We start from the raw sequence: 18625 nt of genomic DNA on the forward strand, positions 1-18625 counted from the left end.
CCATCATATCTGCTTCAATCCTGCATGGTCCTGGGATAGCAGAATTCCTACAAGAACTTAGTCTTCTTAAGTTCAAGCATAACTTGTGCTCAGAAACCTTGCCCTGGCTGAATGGAGCTTTCATAAAGGCTGGGAAAAAGCTGTCAGTATTGCAAGCTTTAATCTTTTAGCTGATGGAAACAAAATGCTTCTGTCTTCCTTTACAGAATCCCAACACCTCAAACACACTAGAGGAAATGGTCTATTTACTCATGTAGCTGTATCCCTGCCAATCCAGGATACAAACAGACAGTGCTGTGGATTCAGGACAGTTATCCACCAGTGCACACAGGAGACACAATTTCCCACATCTTGATGTGTTCATCCTTACTTGTTTATCCACTGTGAGTAGATCCACCACACCATGCAGTTGCTTCTCCGCGTCTTTCAGAGCAGAACATGTGGCTGCAAGGCTGCTGAGGTCTCCAGACATCCCATAACCTGGAGATAAAAACAGCCCAAATCACACAGGTGAGAGAACTCAGGCTAAAGCACCGCAGCTTCTTCGACTTCAGAGTCAAAATGCTGACAAAAGACACACAGACATTGGTGGGAAGACTGTTCAAACAGGGCTCCCAACTCTCCTGTTCCCAAGAGACACTCCTGGAGATCCAGGGAGAGAAGAGGTGGATGAAAAATTCTGAGTTTAAGACCAACTTATTTAAAATCTGGGAAGGTAATTATGAATTTGTCCTCGAAATCCAGGCTTTGCAAATCTTGCCAAAAGCCCCCAGAAACCAGGTATGGTAATTCAGAGAGCTCTGGTGTCCAGCACAACAGCTCAGGGACAGGGACATCCAGAAAGCTCTGGCTGCCAGACTTCCCTAAACCACTGAGGTTTGGGTGTCAGTTGGAGCTTAGTATGGAATTAGGATAATCCCAAATCTAAGAGTGTAAGCTAAATAGAAATCTTTGCTCTGATCTGAAATGGGGTAATATAATGGCATGAAGCTGTGTCAGGGCAGGGTCAGGTTGGATCTCAGGGAAAGGTTCTTCCCCCAGAGGGTGGTTGGCACTGAACAGGCTCCCCAGGGCAGTGGGCACAGCCCCAAGGCTGCCAGAGCTGCAGGAGAGTTTGGACAACGCTCTGAGGGCCAGGGTGGGATTGTTGGGGTGTCTGTGCAGGGCCAGGGGTTGGACTCGATGATCCTTGTGGGTCCCTCCCAGCTCAGGATATGCTACTGTTCTGTGATTCCCCTGGTCACCCTACTTCCTGGTCTGGCAGTGACTGAACACCCAGGGCTACAAAAGCTGGTTCCATGGCAAGTGGATTTGGAGAATGACAACTCCAAGATGATCTAGGAATGACAAAAATGACACAGTAGGCTGTGTGAAGCCCCAGGGTAGGGAGAAGAGAGGTGTGTTACCTAGCTTAGTGATGGCAGCATCCGAATAGAGCCTCTGGATGAATCGGGGGAGCTTCTCCTTCTCCTCTTCCTCCTCAGCTTGCTCGAGGAGCCGTGGCAGGTCCAATAGGAACACCTCATCCTTCACTGCCATCTGGAGGAGGGCGACACGGGGCTTCCCCACCATGCCAAAGGAAGGCTTCCACTCCATGTCAACACCAACAACCTGCCCAGGCTGCAACACAGACACCTCCCGCACTCAGACACTTGCTGGGATTGAGAGGGGCCCGGGCAGTGTGTCCAGGGCACAAGAATCTCCTTTCCAACCACGGCAGCTCTTTGTGCAAACTGCTACAGAGCCAGGTGACTCCCACAGCACCTGAGTACCCCTGCAGGGACCTCTCCTGGCACAATGCCTGACACGTTCCCCCAGTCAAACAAACCTAAAGGAGCAGCTATTCTTGGCTTCAGGAGGCAGACACTGCTCCCTGACCTGCAAAGTCAATCCCAGGTAACACTCACCTGCAGCACCTTCTCCCAGCACTGCAGTGTCTCTTCCCATGTCTGCAGGAAGTGAATATTTTCCCGTGGAATAGGAAGCTGGTAATAGTCCTTCTTCTTACTGTCTTCATAATTATCTGCTTTTGTGGCCTCTTCTACCCTGCACAAAATCAGATACAACAGTTTTGAGCCATGCAATGGGAGGAAATCCTGGATTTGAGGAAGAGTGGGAAGTCTCATGCTGTTTATTTTACCCCAGCCCTCCCTTTTCCCATGCCACTTTCTCTTACCCACTGTTTCCTCACTTTCCCTGTAATCTCAGCCTTTCATCTTGGAATAACAGAATCACAGATTGGTTTGGATTGGAAGGGACTTTAACAACCATATCATTCCACCCCCTGCCATGGGCAGAAACACCTTCCACTATCCCAGGTTGCTCCAAGCCCCATCCAACCTGGCCTTGGACACTTCCAGGGATCCAGGGGCAGCCACAGCTTCTCTGGCCAACCTGTGCCAGGGCCTGCCCCCCTCACAAGGAAGGATTTCTCCCCACTATCCCATCTAACCCTGCCCTCTGCCAGTGGGAAACCATCCCCCATTGCCCCGTAACTCCAGGCCCTTGTGAAAAGTCCCACTCCAGCCTTCTTGTAGGCCCAGCCTCTCTTTCCATTCCTTTCCCAGAAGTCTCTGTATCCAAGAACTCATCATGCACACACTCTGTATCCACTGAAGAGAACACCCACACCACTTGCTGGAGTCAGAGCCCAAGCCTGTCCTCAGTGCTCATCCCTCCTGCCCAGAACCTGGATAACAAAGTTGGGCAGCTCTTTCCACATTCAGGGATAACACATTTTAGATCTAGTGATTCTTGCCTCTGAGCTAACACAGGAGCCTGCTGGTGTGACACCAAGTGGAGAGCCAGCTCTGAGCAGCACTGTGTCCAAACAGGAGCCTCACTCTGCCCCACTCACACACAGCCTCTCACACTGCTCCACACTCAGATCCCCATCATCTGGGAACAGGGGAATCTGCCTCATCACTTCATAGTGCAATGGCTTGGGAAGGCTTCACAGACCTCCCTGAAGCCATCCAGCTTCTCCTCCTCCATCCTCTTCCCTGTAAAATGGTCACAAAGGGTGCACAAGGACATTTGTCCTACATTGCACAGGAATGAAATGATAAAAGTTCAGAAATAAAGATTCAAACCCTTCTCTGTTTTGGGGAAGGCAGCAACTGAACCCACAGAGTGTGTGCCCTGCTTGTGCTACTCCCTCCATGTGGGTTTCTGATGGTACCATACAGAGAAACTCAGTCTCTGTGAATTAATTCCCTGGGAATGTTGGAAGATGTCTGCAGAAATGAGTTAAGTGATTGCCTACAACAGGATCTTACACAGCACGTTTTCTGTTCCAAATGCAGCAGAGTCTCGTGAAATGCCCTCAGAAGCGAAGGTCAGTGTGTTACTCAAGAGGCTCAGCCAGATGATGCAACCAGAGAAAAGAAACTAATCAAAAAGATCCAGCTATTTTGGACATATCACACATTTCTGGATAGTCTCTTTCCCAGAGAAACTTGAAATGGTTCATTATTTGAGAAACTATTTACTAACCTTGTGTTTGGGAGCCTGCGTGACTGATTTTGTAGCAGAGCAGCTCTCCTTGCACAAACACTCTTTTCCAGGGTTTGTGTGCATGGGGAAGTCAATATTTGTGTAAAATATTTAATGAAGGTGTGTAGGCTCAGGTCTCCAGGAATATTCTCACCTGTAGAGCTCAGGAGCCCCGTGTGGTGTGACCAGAGACAGATGATGTCATTTATATGCTGGTGCCACCTTGTTCTCTGCAGTGTGAACTCCCTCTCTGGGAACCTGGGGCTTTGTTGGCTCAATAAACAAGGCAGTCAGACTGTTTTATGGGGTTCCCTGGCTCTGCTGACTTTATAGCAGCCACTACAGTAGGTATCATGACTGGATGAGTAAACTGCAGGACAAAGGCTTGTATTCATCTGTCCCAACTCCTCATGCACATCCTCCCTGCCTTGCCTTCCCTCCACCCGGCACAGCACAGGAGTCCCACAGCACAGAGATGCAGTGATGAGTTTTATCTCTAGATGCACAGTCTGTGGCTCAGCCACACTCCTCTAACCATCCCTTTGTGTTTTGAGGACTTATCCCTCATGCAAAAACCTCCTGGCTCCCAACTGGTGGCTGATGTGGCTTTAGAAGGGAGGAGAAGCAGGAGGAGGAGCAGGAGGGCAGCTCCAGCAGTGCATCAGAGCGAGGTAGGACCACGTCCTAGACAGACAAGAGTTTCCTGTGCTCCAGAAACGCCACAGACCCTCTGGAGTTGTTCTTTGCAGAGAGTGTTTCAATCTGTGTCGTGTTTCCTGAGGTGACATGGGGCTTGAACAAGAACCAGACCTGCACTAGTAGAAACAACAGATCCACAAAGCCATGATCCATGAACATGAACAGTTCAAAGCCATCTGTGAGACCTTCCCAAAACCACCAGCATTAAAAAAATAGTAATACACCATGGTCTCATTCACCTTCAGATGAGTCCAAGCTGTGCTCCAAAAGTATCAATTTAGTTATGAAAGCTTAAGTACCTCTTTGCAGGAGACTGAAACAGGCTGTAATATTGAGGACAGCAAACCTGATGATAAATCCACTGGAGCAGACAGTCCTGCTCAGTCTCAGGTTTGGTCTTCTTAAAATGGTCTCCTCATCCCACAGAGAGGTGTTGGCACTAACCAGGCAGCCATTGACTGATCCTAGCTGTTACCTGGAGTTCAGAATTTGGACATATGACCCCAGCAGGAGAGTCCTGATGTAAGAACACCAGGTAAAAGGACTCTCCCAAATCACCTGCACACAACTGTGTAACCAGAGCCCACACAACTGCATGTTTGCAGCGACAGGAGGAAGCCCCAGCCCACACAAGGTGTCTGTGGGTGTGCAGACTCGTGCACCACTCGTGCCAAGAGGGCTCTGCCTCTTCTTCTCATCACAGGCATGGTGCTGGAACCCCCAGCTTGCTGCCCATGAAGTAGTGACCTTTGACTTTCTGATGGTTTTATTCCTCCCCAAACAGGCAATGTCTGAGGTCATCACAGCTCCTCCTGGACACACAGTTCATTACAACCCAGATTCACACTTCCATCACATACACTGAGAAGTTCAGCTCCACTGGGAAGTTACTCCCTCATATTACAGCCTTCAAGGGCCATGTTTGCAGGTTGCTGAAGGTACAGGCTCTCAGCTTGCACAAAGATGTCAATGGTTACTTCTTGGGAGTGGTCAGAATTTTCCCATAAACTTTCCTCTAATCCCAGGTCCCTTCTGAACCAGATACATCAATCTCCATGTCAAAAAACCCAACATGTTTCACCAGTGAGGGTTAAGAGAGAGATGTGTGGAAGGCAGAGCCAATTCCAGTCAAGCATAACACCCTGGAATAAAGTGGTTGATGTGTTCAACAACTGAAGAGTTGTAAGGAACCTACTGCTTCCTCTCTTTGGTTTGTGAAAAAAGCCTTGACTCTACCTGGAAACACGTTATTGCTCCTGGAATGACAGCAAAGCTCTGAGCTCTGCTGCACCACAACCACAGCCCACAGCTCCTGCATTTGCATGAGCACTCAGGGATAAGTCCTCTTCCCTGCACAGAATCCAATTAGATGAATTCCTGCACATGAATGAGCAGACACCAGCAAGGTGGCTGGGTAATGACTCTGACCCCAGGGGCTGTGGTGCCTGCAGCCTCGCAGGGGTTTGGCTCAGGAACTCTGTGGGCACAGAGTTCTGGCTCTGTGTTGATGGGCCTCATCCAGCCTGAGGCTCCAGATCTCCTCCACAGCCCTGGGTGAGATCCTAACAGGACCCTTGTGCAGCATCCACTGCCAGCTCTGCAGGTTTCCCAAGACTTTCAGTAGCCTGAATATCTGCAGGGGAAAAAGGGTAAAAAAAAGGGTGGCGAACATGGCTGTCTCTGAAAAACTTGATTAAACATAGAATCAGAGAATCACAGACTGGTTTGGGTTGAGATGGACCTCAAACATCATCCAGCTTCTCCCCCATTGCCACAGACAGGGACACCTTCCACCTGACCAGGCTCCATGGGGTCCCACCCAGCCTGGTCTGGGGTGGGGCAGCCACAGCTTCTGTGGGAACACCCCATGGACACAGTCACTGAACATGGCAGGTCACCAGTGCTCACAGGACTGTAACAGTGAACTGGGGCTCAGCAAATCATTTGCATTGAGTCACTTCTTCACACAGAGCCTGTCCCCCTGGTACAGCTCAGCTGGGCAACTGTGAAATGGGGACACTGCTGCCTGAAGAGGATGATCTTGGCACATTTTCTCAGAGAGACGCAGCACAGAATACTCAGAAACAGAACTTCAAAGCCCTGCTATTCCTCCAGATCCAGCTTGCCCAGGAGATCACACATCTCCTGACACTTCAGGGGGTACATGGGCCTTCCTAAGTTTTGAGCCTCTTCTCAGCTTGGCACAGCTTTGCCTACACACAGTGTGGAACCTGCCACCCTCACCTCTCCATCCTTCCCCTCTGCTCCTTCTGCACCAGCAGGTTCACAGAGATCCTTGACTGGGGCTGTTTGCACAGTTCTAAACACTTGAAATCAAGGAGTTGTAAGAACCCTTCTTAGTATAAGGACTTTTCAAATCTTTTGAACCTCTGCTTCCAGGGCATGAAAAAGAACGGAGATCCTGTTGGGGGAGGAACTGTGGCTACTGCAGGTTCATCTGCTGCACACAACATGGGGGTCCCAAAGCAGGATGAGAACGTGGCACTGGGTTATTGGGATTGCCTCAGAGGAACAAAAGAGGACAGAGACTAATGAGGGGGCTAATAGCTTCTCAAGCTCACTTATTCAATTCATGTGTCTCTTCTGGGATCTGACCCCAAATGTCAAAAATTCTCAATACTTCTGAAAACTTTGGATGAGGCCAACATTACAGACTGGGAAGAAAGCTGGCTTATGAACTGTAAAAGAAGGAAAAAAATAAATACAATTAAAAAATCTAAGGAACTTTACAATTAGTCTCTTGGTCATAAGCCTCCTGAAAGGCATTAAACCAGGTTACAGTCCAGTGGGGGTGCAGAGCATATGGAAAACTCTGACAGATGTGTAATAACCTCAGAGTTCAGGTTCTACTCCCATGATTTCATTTGCACTGTTGATCTGGCAGAGGAAACCTAAGAACCCTCTGCAGCATAAAGCAGTCTCACAGAGCTTCTGTGACAAACTCAGGATGAGTTTAAAATGCTCCTTTCACAGACATTTCCAGGCTTATGACAAACAAATGCAGAGTGCACAGGGCCACAGCGGGATCTGAGCACGCAAAATTTTCTTGCCAGGGAAGCGTTATGGCAGATGATTTCAAGCAGACAAACACAGTCTTTGTAGGACAAGTAGTGTACAGTGGAAAGGGTATTTACCTCTCTTGGGTGTGGAGCTCTGGAGGCTCCTCGGGCAGGCCAGGAGGCAGCAGGTCCGTGGGCAGCCCCCAGCGCCGCGCCCACCGCGCCGCCGCGCGCCCCTCGCAGTGACGGAGCAGCAGCTGCACCAGGTGCCCCTGCAGGCAGCGCCTGTCCCCCACGGTGCTCTGGAAGGGGAAGCAGAGGGAAGGAACACGGTCAGTGCAATTCCCATCACGGCTCTTTCTCCCCCCTCTCTGGCCCTGGGCAAGGGCAGGGAGCAGCAGGAGCTGCCCCACTGCCAGAGCAGGGCTCATCCCTGGAGGAGTGGGTTTCCAGTGAGTGCTGCACTTCTCTACCAGGAGAGGAAGAGCTCACACTTGAACTGGGAGCTCACTGGGATACTTGTGTCCCCTTGCCAGCATGGCTGTTTGTCCAGGGAAGGCCACTTTGCAGGTACATCACAGAGAGGCTACACCACCACCACTGAACCTGACTGGTGATCTGTGTATTACTTACTTAGACACTGATTACATTAAGCAAGATCACAACCAGTGACTAACCAGAGAGCAGAGGTCTCTGGAATTAAACAGGTAATTATGGAGGGGTAAGAGTTTGGATTGTTTTCATCCCATGTTGTACCTGTTCATAGCCCTGAAGTGATGCTGTGACCTGACAACCTGTGAGAGGCAACAGAATAACAGAATCACAGAATAGGCTGGGTTGGAAGTGACTTTTCAAGGTCATCTAGTCCAAACCCCCTGCCATGAGCAGGGACACCTTCCACTATTCCAGAGTGCTCCAAGCCCTGTCCAACCTGGCCTTGGACACTTCCAGGGCTGGGGCAGCCACAGCTTCTCTGGGTAACCTGTGCCAGGGCCTCCCCACCCTTGCTGTAAAAAACTTCATCCTTATATCAAGCCTGAATGTCCCCTCTTTTAGTTTAAAACCATCACCCCTCATCCTGTTGCAACAGGTCCTGCTAAAAACTCTGTTCCCATCATTCTTATAAGCCTTCTCTAAGTACTGAAAGGCTGCATTGAGATATTCCTGGTGTCTTCCCTTCTCCAGATAAATACCCCTGGCTCCCTCAGCCTGTCTCCAGAGCAGAGGGGCTCCAGGCCCTGGAGCATCTTCGTAGGATGGCTTAGTGTCTCTCAGGGCAGACAGTGGAGTGGGGCCTCATCCATCCTTGGAAGTATTTTCACAGATAATTAGGATTGCCAGTCTCCCATGGGTGACAGGGAAGGCACATCAGCAAACCCTTCCTGAGGGACAGCTCTGGTGTTCACAGCCAGGGAAAGGCTGATGTCAGCCTACAGCTCCCCTGCAGCCACTGCTGTGAAATGGGGGCACCAGGTCCCTCCTCCAGCCCCAGGCACAGCCCCCTGTACCAACAGACCCCCCTGCACCCAGCACAGGGCCTGGGGCAGGGTGGGGCCCAAGGGGAGAGTGGTGTCATCCTGCACTGGAAATGGGCTGCATGAAATGTGCTCTGAAAGTCCTCCTTCATCCCCACTGACAGTGAGAGGAACCCAGAGCAGTCACTCCAGCTGGCAGTGAACCAGGGTTGGGTGAAGGAACTCCTCCCTTTGTGTCTGTTGGAGACCTCTGGGGATGTGACAGCTGGATCATTGCACCAGCGCAGGGACAAACACTCTCAGGTGTCACTGTGTTTGCACCTGCAAACAGGGAGGGCAGTTTAGGACACTGCCTGCTCCCAGCTGTTCTCTGGAGGAAGGGAAGGCATGCCTTGGCACACTGCAGAGCCTGGGGGCACCAGCACAGACTCACACTGCCCCTGATTTAAGACCAAATCCTCGCTGTGAGCCAGCGTGGCTGGAGCATGGCAGGCTGCCCACCCTGGCATGGGCAAGGGGCAGGGCAGGGACACAGGGCTGTGACAGCCCCCACGGGGACAGCTGGGTGCACCAGAGCTCTTCTGACTTGTCCACCTCTTGGCAGGTGCGGTTGTAAGAGGAAATCCAAACACAGTGACACCAAGAGTCACAGCAGTTCCATGGGGGTGGGAGTGCCCCTTGTCCCCCACAGGCACCTGCAAATATCCCAGAGCCATCACAGCCAGGTTGGTAACTTGCTCCTCTCTGATTTACTCATGCATCTGCCTTAGAAGTTAATATTGTCTACAAAACTGCTAAAGCAAGCTGAAAATCTACACGGGGGCTCAGGACCTGTAGCTCTGGGACTGCTGGCACTACTGATAAGTATTTTCAGAGGACTGAAATGCTCAGATCTGCACTCAAAGTCCATCCTCACGCTGCACATGTCACTGCCATCTCCCCTGTGCTGCCCACCAGCAGTGCCCAAGGGTCTGAACCTGCTCCCAGGGATGGCAGCACCTTGCTCCTTGTCCCCAGCACGTAGGAACACCTCCCAGCTGGGTGGGAGGCTGGCTCCATGGGGCCTCATTCCTCACATTCCTTCAGTAACTAAAAGGTGAGAAGTTGTCTTCAAAGCAGACATAGAGATCAGGAAACAGATCTGCTGATGGCCCCAAGGTAAAAGGGAAGGGAAAAAGAAAGCCAAGAAGTAAAAAAGGAATGACCCCCCCCCCCCCCCCCCGGAGGAGCAGGAGGGGGCAGAGGCTCCAGAGAACAGTCTGGAGGAATCTGGAACCCCAGGTAGCACCAGGCTGCTCCCAAAAACTGCTGCCTCAGCACTACATCTGCACCCCTGAGACTCTGCCAAATGCCAAACCACAGCTCTTCTCATGGATATGTGGAGGAATAGTTTTACTGCTGTTCCCAAGAGGCTGGGGCACAGCAGGAGCCAGGGGCAGTGGGATGGAGGTGCAGCAGCTCACCAGGGGCTCAGGGACAGCAGGGAAGGAGGGAAGGGGCAGGGTAGGAAAGGACAGGACAAGCTCTCCTGCTCACACTTTTTCCCTTCTACATTTCCTCCTGAATTCTTCCCCTGGCCGTGCCAGCCCTGACCTTTGTACATCTCTCCCATTTCTGCCTCCTGCAACTGAGCCCAGGCAAGCACTGAACATATGGAGAGGGGCTGAGTAACCCCTCCTGCCGTGTCTGCCAAGCCACTTCTCAGAGTCCTTCCCAAAAAGAACATATTTTCTTTTTAACATCACAGAGCAATTCCCTCTTCTTGTTTCCCCTGTGTCCATCCTATTGTCTTCCTGCCTTTTTAATAAAACACAAACTCTTCGGGGTTGGAGCTCTTCAGTTCACCCCGAGTCAATTCTTAATAAATCTAATCATGGCAGCTTTATTTCTGGAAATAATGAGGTGCAGATTTTTTTTTTTATTATTTTAACGATAACAGATTTTTTTTTCAACCACAAAAAACAACTCTGTAAAGAAGGTTAATCTCTCCAGAGATATCCCATCTTGCATTCTGAAACAGAAAATAGCTTTGTTTGTCTTTTTACTGAAAAAAACCTCAACATTGCTCTAAAGGGGAAAGGCTTCCACCGCAACAGCTCTGCGAGAGGCAAGAATGTGGAAAGTTTGGCCCCAGAAGATGTGGGCACAGATGCAGAGAGCAATGTTTCACCAGGGATGACATTTCATGTGCTTTGCTGTCAGTAAACGAACACTTCTCAAGAGGAAACTGGCACAGCATTCTGACCAACATCAGCGACACCTCCGAGCAGGAACAGACTCTATAGAACATGAGGCTTGTTTACATCCCTCTCGGAATTCTAGACATATCATACATTCTTTAATCCATAGGCGCACACAGAAACCCCTGACACAACAACAACCCATGATTAAAGCTTCCCAAAGCGACGGCTGCAGATTTCCTACCCGTAAATCCTGTTCTCACTGCCAGCGCTCCACAGAGCTCACACCAACCATGCAGGGCAAGCTCAGGAATGCCCTGACCTTAACCCATTAACAATTCCTCCTTTGGTACCAAAAAGTTTGAATCCAAATACCCAGTATCTCCTTTGGAAGTCACCCTGTCCAACCCTAGATTACTTTATCTGTATGTGTTAAGCTGTGTCTCACTCTGATCCAATTCCCCCATTTCCCTCAACATCTTTTCCCGGAGAGGGACATTATTCACACCACTGACACTGGCTATTTGCAGAGTCAGATTTTAATTTAACTTTTGAATGTCTTGGCCAATTTCCCCTGTTTTCAAGTGCTTCCAGAATCAACAAAAAAACCCCTCCTGCTAGTGTAGAGAAAATGTCAAGGAGAAGATTTTAGAGTCAGCAACTTTAAAAGGGGAAAAAGAAACCTGGACTTGTAATGGACAAAGGCCCTGTCAGCAGTGGAGGGTACTGACAGTACTGCTCAGTTCCCTGTGGTGCAGCAGGTATTGCACATTCACCTGTGCTTGAAGGTTCCCTGAACATCCCACTGTGGTTCTGTCATTGCTACTTTGTTGTATCTGTGCTTGTTCTGAAGTTACCACCATTCATGATGCATGGGGAGGTGCTGCAGTGTCATTAGACATTAGATGTCATTGAAGGGAACTCCTTGATGCACAAGATTGGAGTTGGTACCCTCAGTGCCAGCCTAGACCAGGCCACAGCCTGTTCCCAGAGAGAAGGGGGAGCCTGGCTTCTGGAGATCCTGAGCAGATCACAGAATCCCAGAATGGTTTGGGTGGAAAGGGATCTTAAGGATCATCTCATTCCAACCCCCTTCCACTAGCCCTGGGTGCTCCAAGTCCCATCCAGCCTGGCCTTGGACACTTCCAGGTATCCAGGGGCAGCCAAAGCTTCTCTGGGCAACCTGTGCCAGGGCCTCCCCACCCTCACAGGGAAGAATTTCTTCCCAATATCCCATCTAACCCTGCGCTCTTTCACTTGAGGTCATTCCCCCTTGTCCTGTCACTATCTGCCCATGGGAAGTCCTTCTCCCTCTATCCTGCAGGCCCCCTTTAAGTACCAAAAAGCCACAATAAGGTTTCCCCAGAGCCTTCTCTTCTCCAGGTGAACCTCCCCAGCTCTCCCAGCCTAGCTCCAGGGCAGCAGGACTCCAGCCCTTGGAGCCTCTCTGTGGCCTCCTCTGGACTCACTCCAGCAGATCCCTGCCTTTGCTGTGCTGAGGACCCCAGAGCTGGACACAGTGCTCAGTGTGGGGTCTCATAAAGGCACAGTAGAGCAGCAACATCTCCTCCCTTGGATACAAGTGCCAACTTTACCCCCACTCCCTTCTGAGCAGAGTTTGCTGTGAAAGCAGCAGCCACTCATCCGCAGCCACTGCCCACAGCCAGAGCCTGAGAACACACTGCTTTCTCACCACTTGAGCTGCTCTCTCACTCACAGGCACTGGCTACTCAGATGCACTAATTTATGAACTGAAGAAGTACAAAATAGCCTTCATTCATATCCCAGAAGGGTGGCTTTCAGATAGCGATCAGTGCGTCACTGACAGAGCCACACTCCAGTGTTCTGGAGGCCATTACCACATCAATGCCAGGGAAGTGGGCTTTCTTCTCTCTTTCAACAAAGCTTTGGCACTGTGGCTCCCTGGGGCATGTTCACACTACCTGCTCCAGCTTTGTGAATCAGGAGACTCAACTTCCTGATGCAATCGCCTCTTCCAAAAGGCAATTCAGAGGAGTCTAACTTAGGATATCACCAGAAGGGATCAAGGCAAAGGCAACTGTTAAAGCCAACTTGCCTTTGTACCGGGGTCCTCACAGGGAGCTTATTGTTCCTGGGCAACCTGGAGGAAGCTGCTGGCATGTGGTGAGGAGCTGGGACACTACTGTGGGACAGGACATGTTTGCTCCATTTTTCTCTCTGCAGCTCACACAACCTCACCAAGGCAATGTCTGCTTCAGAAGTCCAGACACCATGGCCACACAGCAGCCAGAAAAATCAAACCATACAGCTTGTCTGCTTATCCCCCAAGGAGCTGGGCTAGATGGCCTTCAAAGGTCCCTTCCAACTCAAAGCATTCTGTGATTCCACGAGGTGGTGAGTGGGTTGAAGCACATGGTGCAGGAGCACAATGGAGAGGCTGAGGGAGCAGGGCTTGTTCAGCATGGGGAGGGCTCAGCTGGGGGATGTGGGGGAATACAATCATCCCATCCATTGTATCGCGGGAATCATAGAGAGGATGGAGTCAGATCCCTCCAGGAATTCCAGCCAGGCCTAAAAGTAAAAAAAGGTGACAGTGAAAATGGCTAAACATTGCAACAGGCCCAGAGGGGCAGTGGAACCAGGCAGGGTTCAGCAACACCTAGTCCAACTAAGTTGGCCCTGCTTTGAGCAGCAGAGCAGAGATGAGCTCCCAGAGAAGAGCTAATTCCAAGCTGAAATTAGGCTCTGATTGTGTGATTAGCAGGGCTGTGCATTCCCCAGACTCATCTCCACACAGACAGGCGGCTTCTTGCAGCAACTGCTGCTTTCAAGTCCCAAGCACCTCCCGGGCGAAGAACACCCAAGATCTCATTTACCTGGAACATAGGATGGTCCTGATCATGCTCAACAATACTACACAGAGATCCAAATACATTTCCTGCATTGGGATTCCTTCCAAATTTCTGTCAGGCAGCCCTGAGGGAAGTAATTAATCTTTAACAGATGAAGTCATCATGTTTCCAAAATCTGCTTCTCCTGCCACAGATGTGAGCAGGTAGAGAGCAGACGGAAAGAATGAACACTGCTTTCAAAGGCAGATCTGAAGAAAGAGTATTTTCAAATAACACTGAGCAAGAGGTGGAGACATTTCCTTCAGCACAGTGTTTGACATCTGTCATATGCCTTCACCCAGCTCACAGAGCCATGGAACATATGAACCATCTGCTGGCAGTGGCTCCACAGCACAGGACATGGACGCTTCCCTCCACAGAGATGGAAGGCTCCACACAGGATGTTTCACTGAAGTGAATCCAACATGACCATTCCCAGATTTCACTTCAGTAGCTGACCAGAACACAGAGAGGAATTTGTGCTGGCTGGACAAAGCACAAGCCCGAACAGAAATGGAGAATCACAGAAAAATGGAATGTTCAGAGCTGGAAGGGACCCACAAGGATCATCCAGTCCAACTCCTGGCCCTGCACAGACACTTCAACAATCCCACCCTGGCCCTCAGAGCGTTGTCCAAACCCTCCTGCAGCTCTGGCAGCCTTGGGGCTGTGCCCACTGCCCTGGGGAGCCTGTTCAGTGCCAACCACCCTCTGGGGGAAGAACCTTTCCCTGAGATCCAACCTAAACCTCTGCAACAGATATTTAACAGGTTTAAGAGGGAAGGTGCAATACCCTGCAGTGACATTGCTCCCATGTGCCCAAGGGCCTGTCTGGCACTCAACCCCCCAGGTGCCTCAGGACACGGCAGGATTTGGTACAGAGGGCACCACGGTACATCTGTGAGATGGCAAAGCTCGGCCCTGACATTGCATCCCACTCCCCACTGGCACATAAACACAGCCTGAAAAAGTGTCCTAAAAGATCAGCTTTTACTGCCTGATTTGCCACTGCTGCTGCACCCACAGAACATATTAGGGAAGGGATCCCTGTGCTCCTGTCACTGTGGACTTCAGACAGATGCCCCAGGAGGAAAGGCAGCCCAAGGCCATGCTGGAACCAGTCAGCCAGTGTTGCTTGTCTCTGGGTTCACTGATCAGTTCCTGGTCTCGTTCAGCAGTGTGTGCATAGTGACACTTCGGGAACTTTCCCAGGGGGAAAATCAGAACTTTTTATTTTAACTCACAATTAACTCATTTTCCTCAGCTACATCCCACAACTCTAGGTATGCTGATACACAAAATCACAGTGCATCCACCTGCAGTACTTGTTCTCCCCTCCACTACCTGGCCAGGGAATGGCACAGGTGTAGCTCTGTAATGAGCTGTAGTGTCAGGTTGACCCCACTAAAATAGCCTTTATTTGGAGAGAGAAATAACTGCATGCCATCCATAAAAAACAAATACTACAGCTCCATAACAAACACTCTGAGGTAACTTTAGCCTACTTGTTTTTCCAGATATAATCTTTTTCCTTCCCTTCAGTGTGAAGTCTGTCCTGAGGGTCTGTTCTTCCCCCGAAATCCGTTTCTCACAACCACTGCAGAGGCACCTTCTGAATTCCAACCTAGCCCTGGGGCCCCAGGGCTGGTGAATATTATTCATCCCAGGGATCAGTAAAGGACCATGGACTTGGTCTGAATACATAAGCCACAGAGTTTTGATATGCTTCCAGATTTCTCACACCTCTCGGTCCCACGATGGCAGGCTGGAGATATTTTCTGGGAGCATTCCAGCACTTGGCAAGATTGAAGATGAATGAGGATGGGGAAATTGGCCAAACTCTTTCAGAGCAGAGTAGTGGGTTACTTATCACAGTAGATGCTTTGTCTAAGCCCAATGACACAGCGCATTGAAGACAAACTGGCAACTCTTATCTCCCCAGTGTATTTTGAAGTAGCATTTATCTCCCCGCCTTTTGTCATCGTGTCACACACACACGAACAAAGTGTCGCTGTGGCCAGTGGCAAATCCTGCTCTCCAGCTGGAGGGAGGGAAGGCTCCCATCATATACTGCACCCTGGGTGACCTGCACTGTTGCTGAGCCTCACTGAGCCTGGGCCTCATGTGACCCACCATCGCTGCCCTGGTCTCTCAAGCCTCAGAAGGTTTATACAATCGACCACAAATGTTCTACAGAAGTCACAGCACAGAACTCGGGTTTGTATCCCAAGGCACGGAAGCCCTCACGAGAGAAATACTGTGCTGAGCTCTGGGTCTGCCTGAAGGATGACTATCCAACTTGAGGATTCCAAAATCCAACTGAGCAGAGGTGTGTGACATCCACTCATCCTACAGGATCTGTCTGCAGGAACAGTGAGGGCTGCCTGGAGCCTGACCCCACTGCAGGGACAGGGACAGGGCACTGCAGCTCCACATCACTGCAGGGCTGCCAGAGCTGCAGGCGTGTAAAGGAATGAAACCACTGACACTGTGTTTCCACTGCTGCTGGGAACTGAACTCACAGGATTACACCTCAGCAGTCTGTCGGGGTGTGCAGCAGCTGAAGCCACCCTGACGCCTTCCCAGTTGCTTTGGACAGTCCTAATATTAACCCTAACGAGCTAAACCAGCAGGCAACTAACCCAACCAACCACTCCATTAAGAGTTCCCATACCCAGTCACACACATAATGAGAATCCATAAACTCCATCTTCCTTTCCAGAGAGACATGGAATTCCAGCACATTTACTGCCCAGTGGGATTTCCTGCTCGAGTCCAGCCTGTGTCCACTCCACAGACGTCACAGGAGGAAGCACTTGCAAGATGGGAGAAGAGCCCCAGAAACCTGTTTCTTGTTCTCTCCTGACTCCATTCTCCCTGCTCAGGTGAAATTCTAAGTTATGATACTGAGCAACAAAGCAGGAATCTCCTTTTCCTTGGTCCTGGCTGTGGATTGTTTTAACAGCTCTCTAGAGGGGCCCTCCAGGGCCAGGATGCAGGGGGTTGGAACTAGAAGATCTTTAAGGTCCCTTGCAAAGCAAACCATTCCATGATTCTAGGATTCTATGGTCATGACTCTGCCACACGTTCCTGATGCACAGCAACTCCCCTCAGATCTGCACTTTTCCTGTGCAAACAGATGCATCAAAGACTGGTTGTCAAAGAGCTCTGGGTTCTCACCTGTATCACTGCCTGAACTAAAAGCCCTGTAAGGTTTGAGGTGGAAAGAACTTCACATCTCCCATGTCAGCTGCCAAAGAACAGGGGCCACGAGCTAATTTTTTTTGCTTTCTTTTTAACCCAGCCCCGGGGTTCACTGACATCAGACTTCTTAAGTCTCCTCTCTGCTGCTGCCTTCACTTCCAGCAGGTTTGGGAGATGATTTTTTTCAAGACCTGCCCTTCTCCAGACCAGGCTGAAACTCGGAGCAACGCTCCCCAGGGGCTCTGTCACTCATGGTCCCCAGCCTTGCTGTGCCCTGTAATCACCCCTGGTGCTCTCCCTGACTCCACTCTGCTCATGGGTCTGCTCCAGCCCTGCTTCACAACAGGGAGGAACTCGGGTTTAGGTTTCTTTTCTCTCTAAGAACATTCTAATGTGCCAATGTCTTCAAAGTAAATAAGCAAAAATCCTGACGATGGAAGTACTTGCTCAGGAGCACAAACTCTTCCCATCATTAGTCTATGGAAATAGATGCCCACAGGACAAACATGGGTTACCACTGATTTCTATTTACCATGCCCAAACCTCCCCGGCTCAGAGCCAAAGCAATAATCAGTATCTGTGCAGGATCTTTCCCAAAAGCAAAGCTTGGCAGTAAATTTTTCTCTCCTTTAATCTCTTTTGGTACACTTCAGCTCCTGGTGGTTTTTGTTCTGGAGGAGAAATGCTTGAGAGGGTTGACTGAATGAACTCTGAAATTCACACCCTGGCAAATTGGACTGATTTCCTAAATCCATAATTACAACATTCCTCAGAGATATGCATTCTTTCAGAGCGAACAAGGGAAGATTAGTTTCCTGTTTCTTCCCATTTACATGACTTCTCCGTCAAGAGGAACTTTTTTTGTTTCCAAACAATCCTCTGTTTATGTGGTTCTCTTCTTGGCAGGGAACCGGGGAACTAATCTTGACTAGAAGGATAATACAGCCAAAATATCAATTGCCAGCAGTCTGATTATCTGTGTGCAAGGCAGTTGATTTGCACAGGCTTTAGAATCCAATATCTATCAGAGGAGCACTCAGACAGGGACCGATCGATTACAGAGGGTTTAAATAATCTGGGATGATTACTGAATGACTGGATAGTTTTACTGGGGGCTGGACAGGAAGGGCAGAGCAGGTCTGTGTGTGTGTGATTATGTGCAAGGCTTAAAACTTTAGTGACACTGGGCAAATGTAGCCCCTCCACCTGCACAGCCCCAAGCTCTCAGCAATTCCCACCACACGGTCTCACACCATGGAGCTGCAGGTAAGAGCTGTCTCCCACCTGCAAAGAGAACACATGCAGAGCCCTGGTGTTTGTCAGGTTTTTTTTTTTTTAAATTAGTGAATCTATCCTCTCCTTCTGTGCTACACCAGGAAGCTCTATGTCCCAGCCTCCCCTTTGTCTTTCCCTGTTTCTGCTGCAGAGGCCAATGTCAGTGCTCTTGACAGGGTTCCCCTTGTCCTGGAGCAAAAGGAACATGAGGATTTGCCTATTTGAAGTGAGCCTGTCCTCATTTTTACCCTGTGGAGCACAAACAGAACCTGGGGATGTTCTGTCTGGAGAAGAGAAGGTTCTGGGGAGACCTTGCTGTGGCCTTTCAGTACTTGAAGGGGGTTTACAGGAAAGACAGACAGTGACTTTTTACAAGAGCACACAGTGACAGAACAAGGAGGAGT

The 18625-nt window shown here is 50.0% G+C and overlaps 1 protein-coding gene across 14 annotated transcripts in view; it reads right to left on the reverse strand.

Annotated features, from left to right (window-relative positions):
• The window catches only part of EXD3 (exonuclease 3'-5' domain containing 3), a 282431-nt gene that overhangs the window by 140476 nt on the left and 123330 nt on the right, over positions 1-18625 (reverse strand). For all 14 annotated transcript variants that reach the window (XR_007629431.1, XR_007629432.1, XR_007629427.1 and 11 more), the window contains 4 exons: positions 7350-7516; positions 1908-2046; positions 1407-1620; positions 371-480 (listed from right to left, as the gene is read on the reverse strand). Coding sequence is in view for 3 of the 14 variants with exons in the window: in XM_050319851.1 (XP_050175808.1) it covers positions 371-480; positions 1407-1620; positions 1908-2046; positions 7350-7516 (630 nt within the window). In the remaining 11 variants the exon portion in view is untranslated. The remainder of the gene's footprint in view (positions 1-370; positions 481-1406; positions 1621-1907; positions 2047-7349; positions 7517-18625) is intronic.

Source organism: Myiozetetes cayanensis, unplaced genomic scaffold (assembly GCF_022539395.1).
Source record: "Myiozetetes cayanensis isolate MyiCay16 unplaced genomic scaffold, myiCay2020 scf23, whole genome shotgun sequence".
NCBI classification, from domain to species: domain Eukaryota; kingdom Metazoa; phylum Chordata; class Aves; order Passeriformes; family Tyrannidae; genus Myiozetetes; species Myiozetetes cayanensis.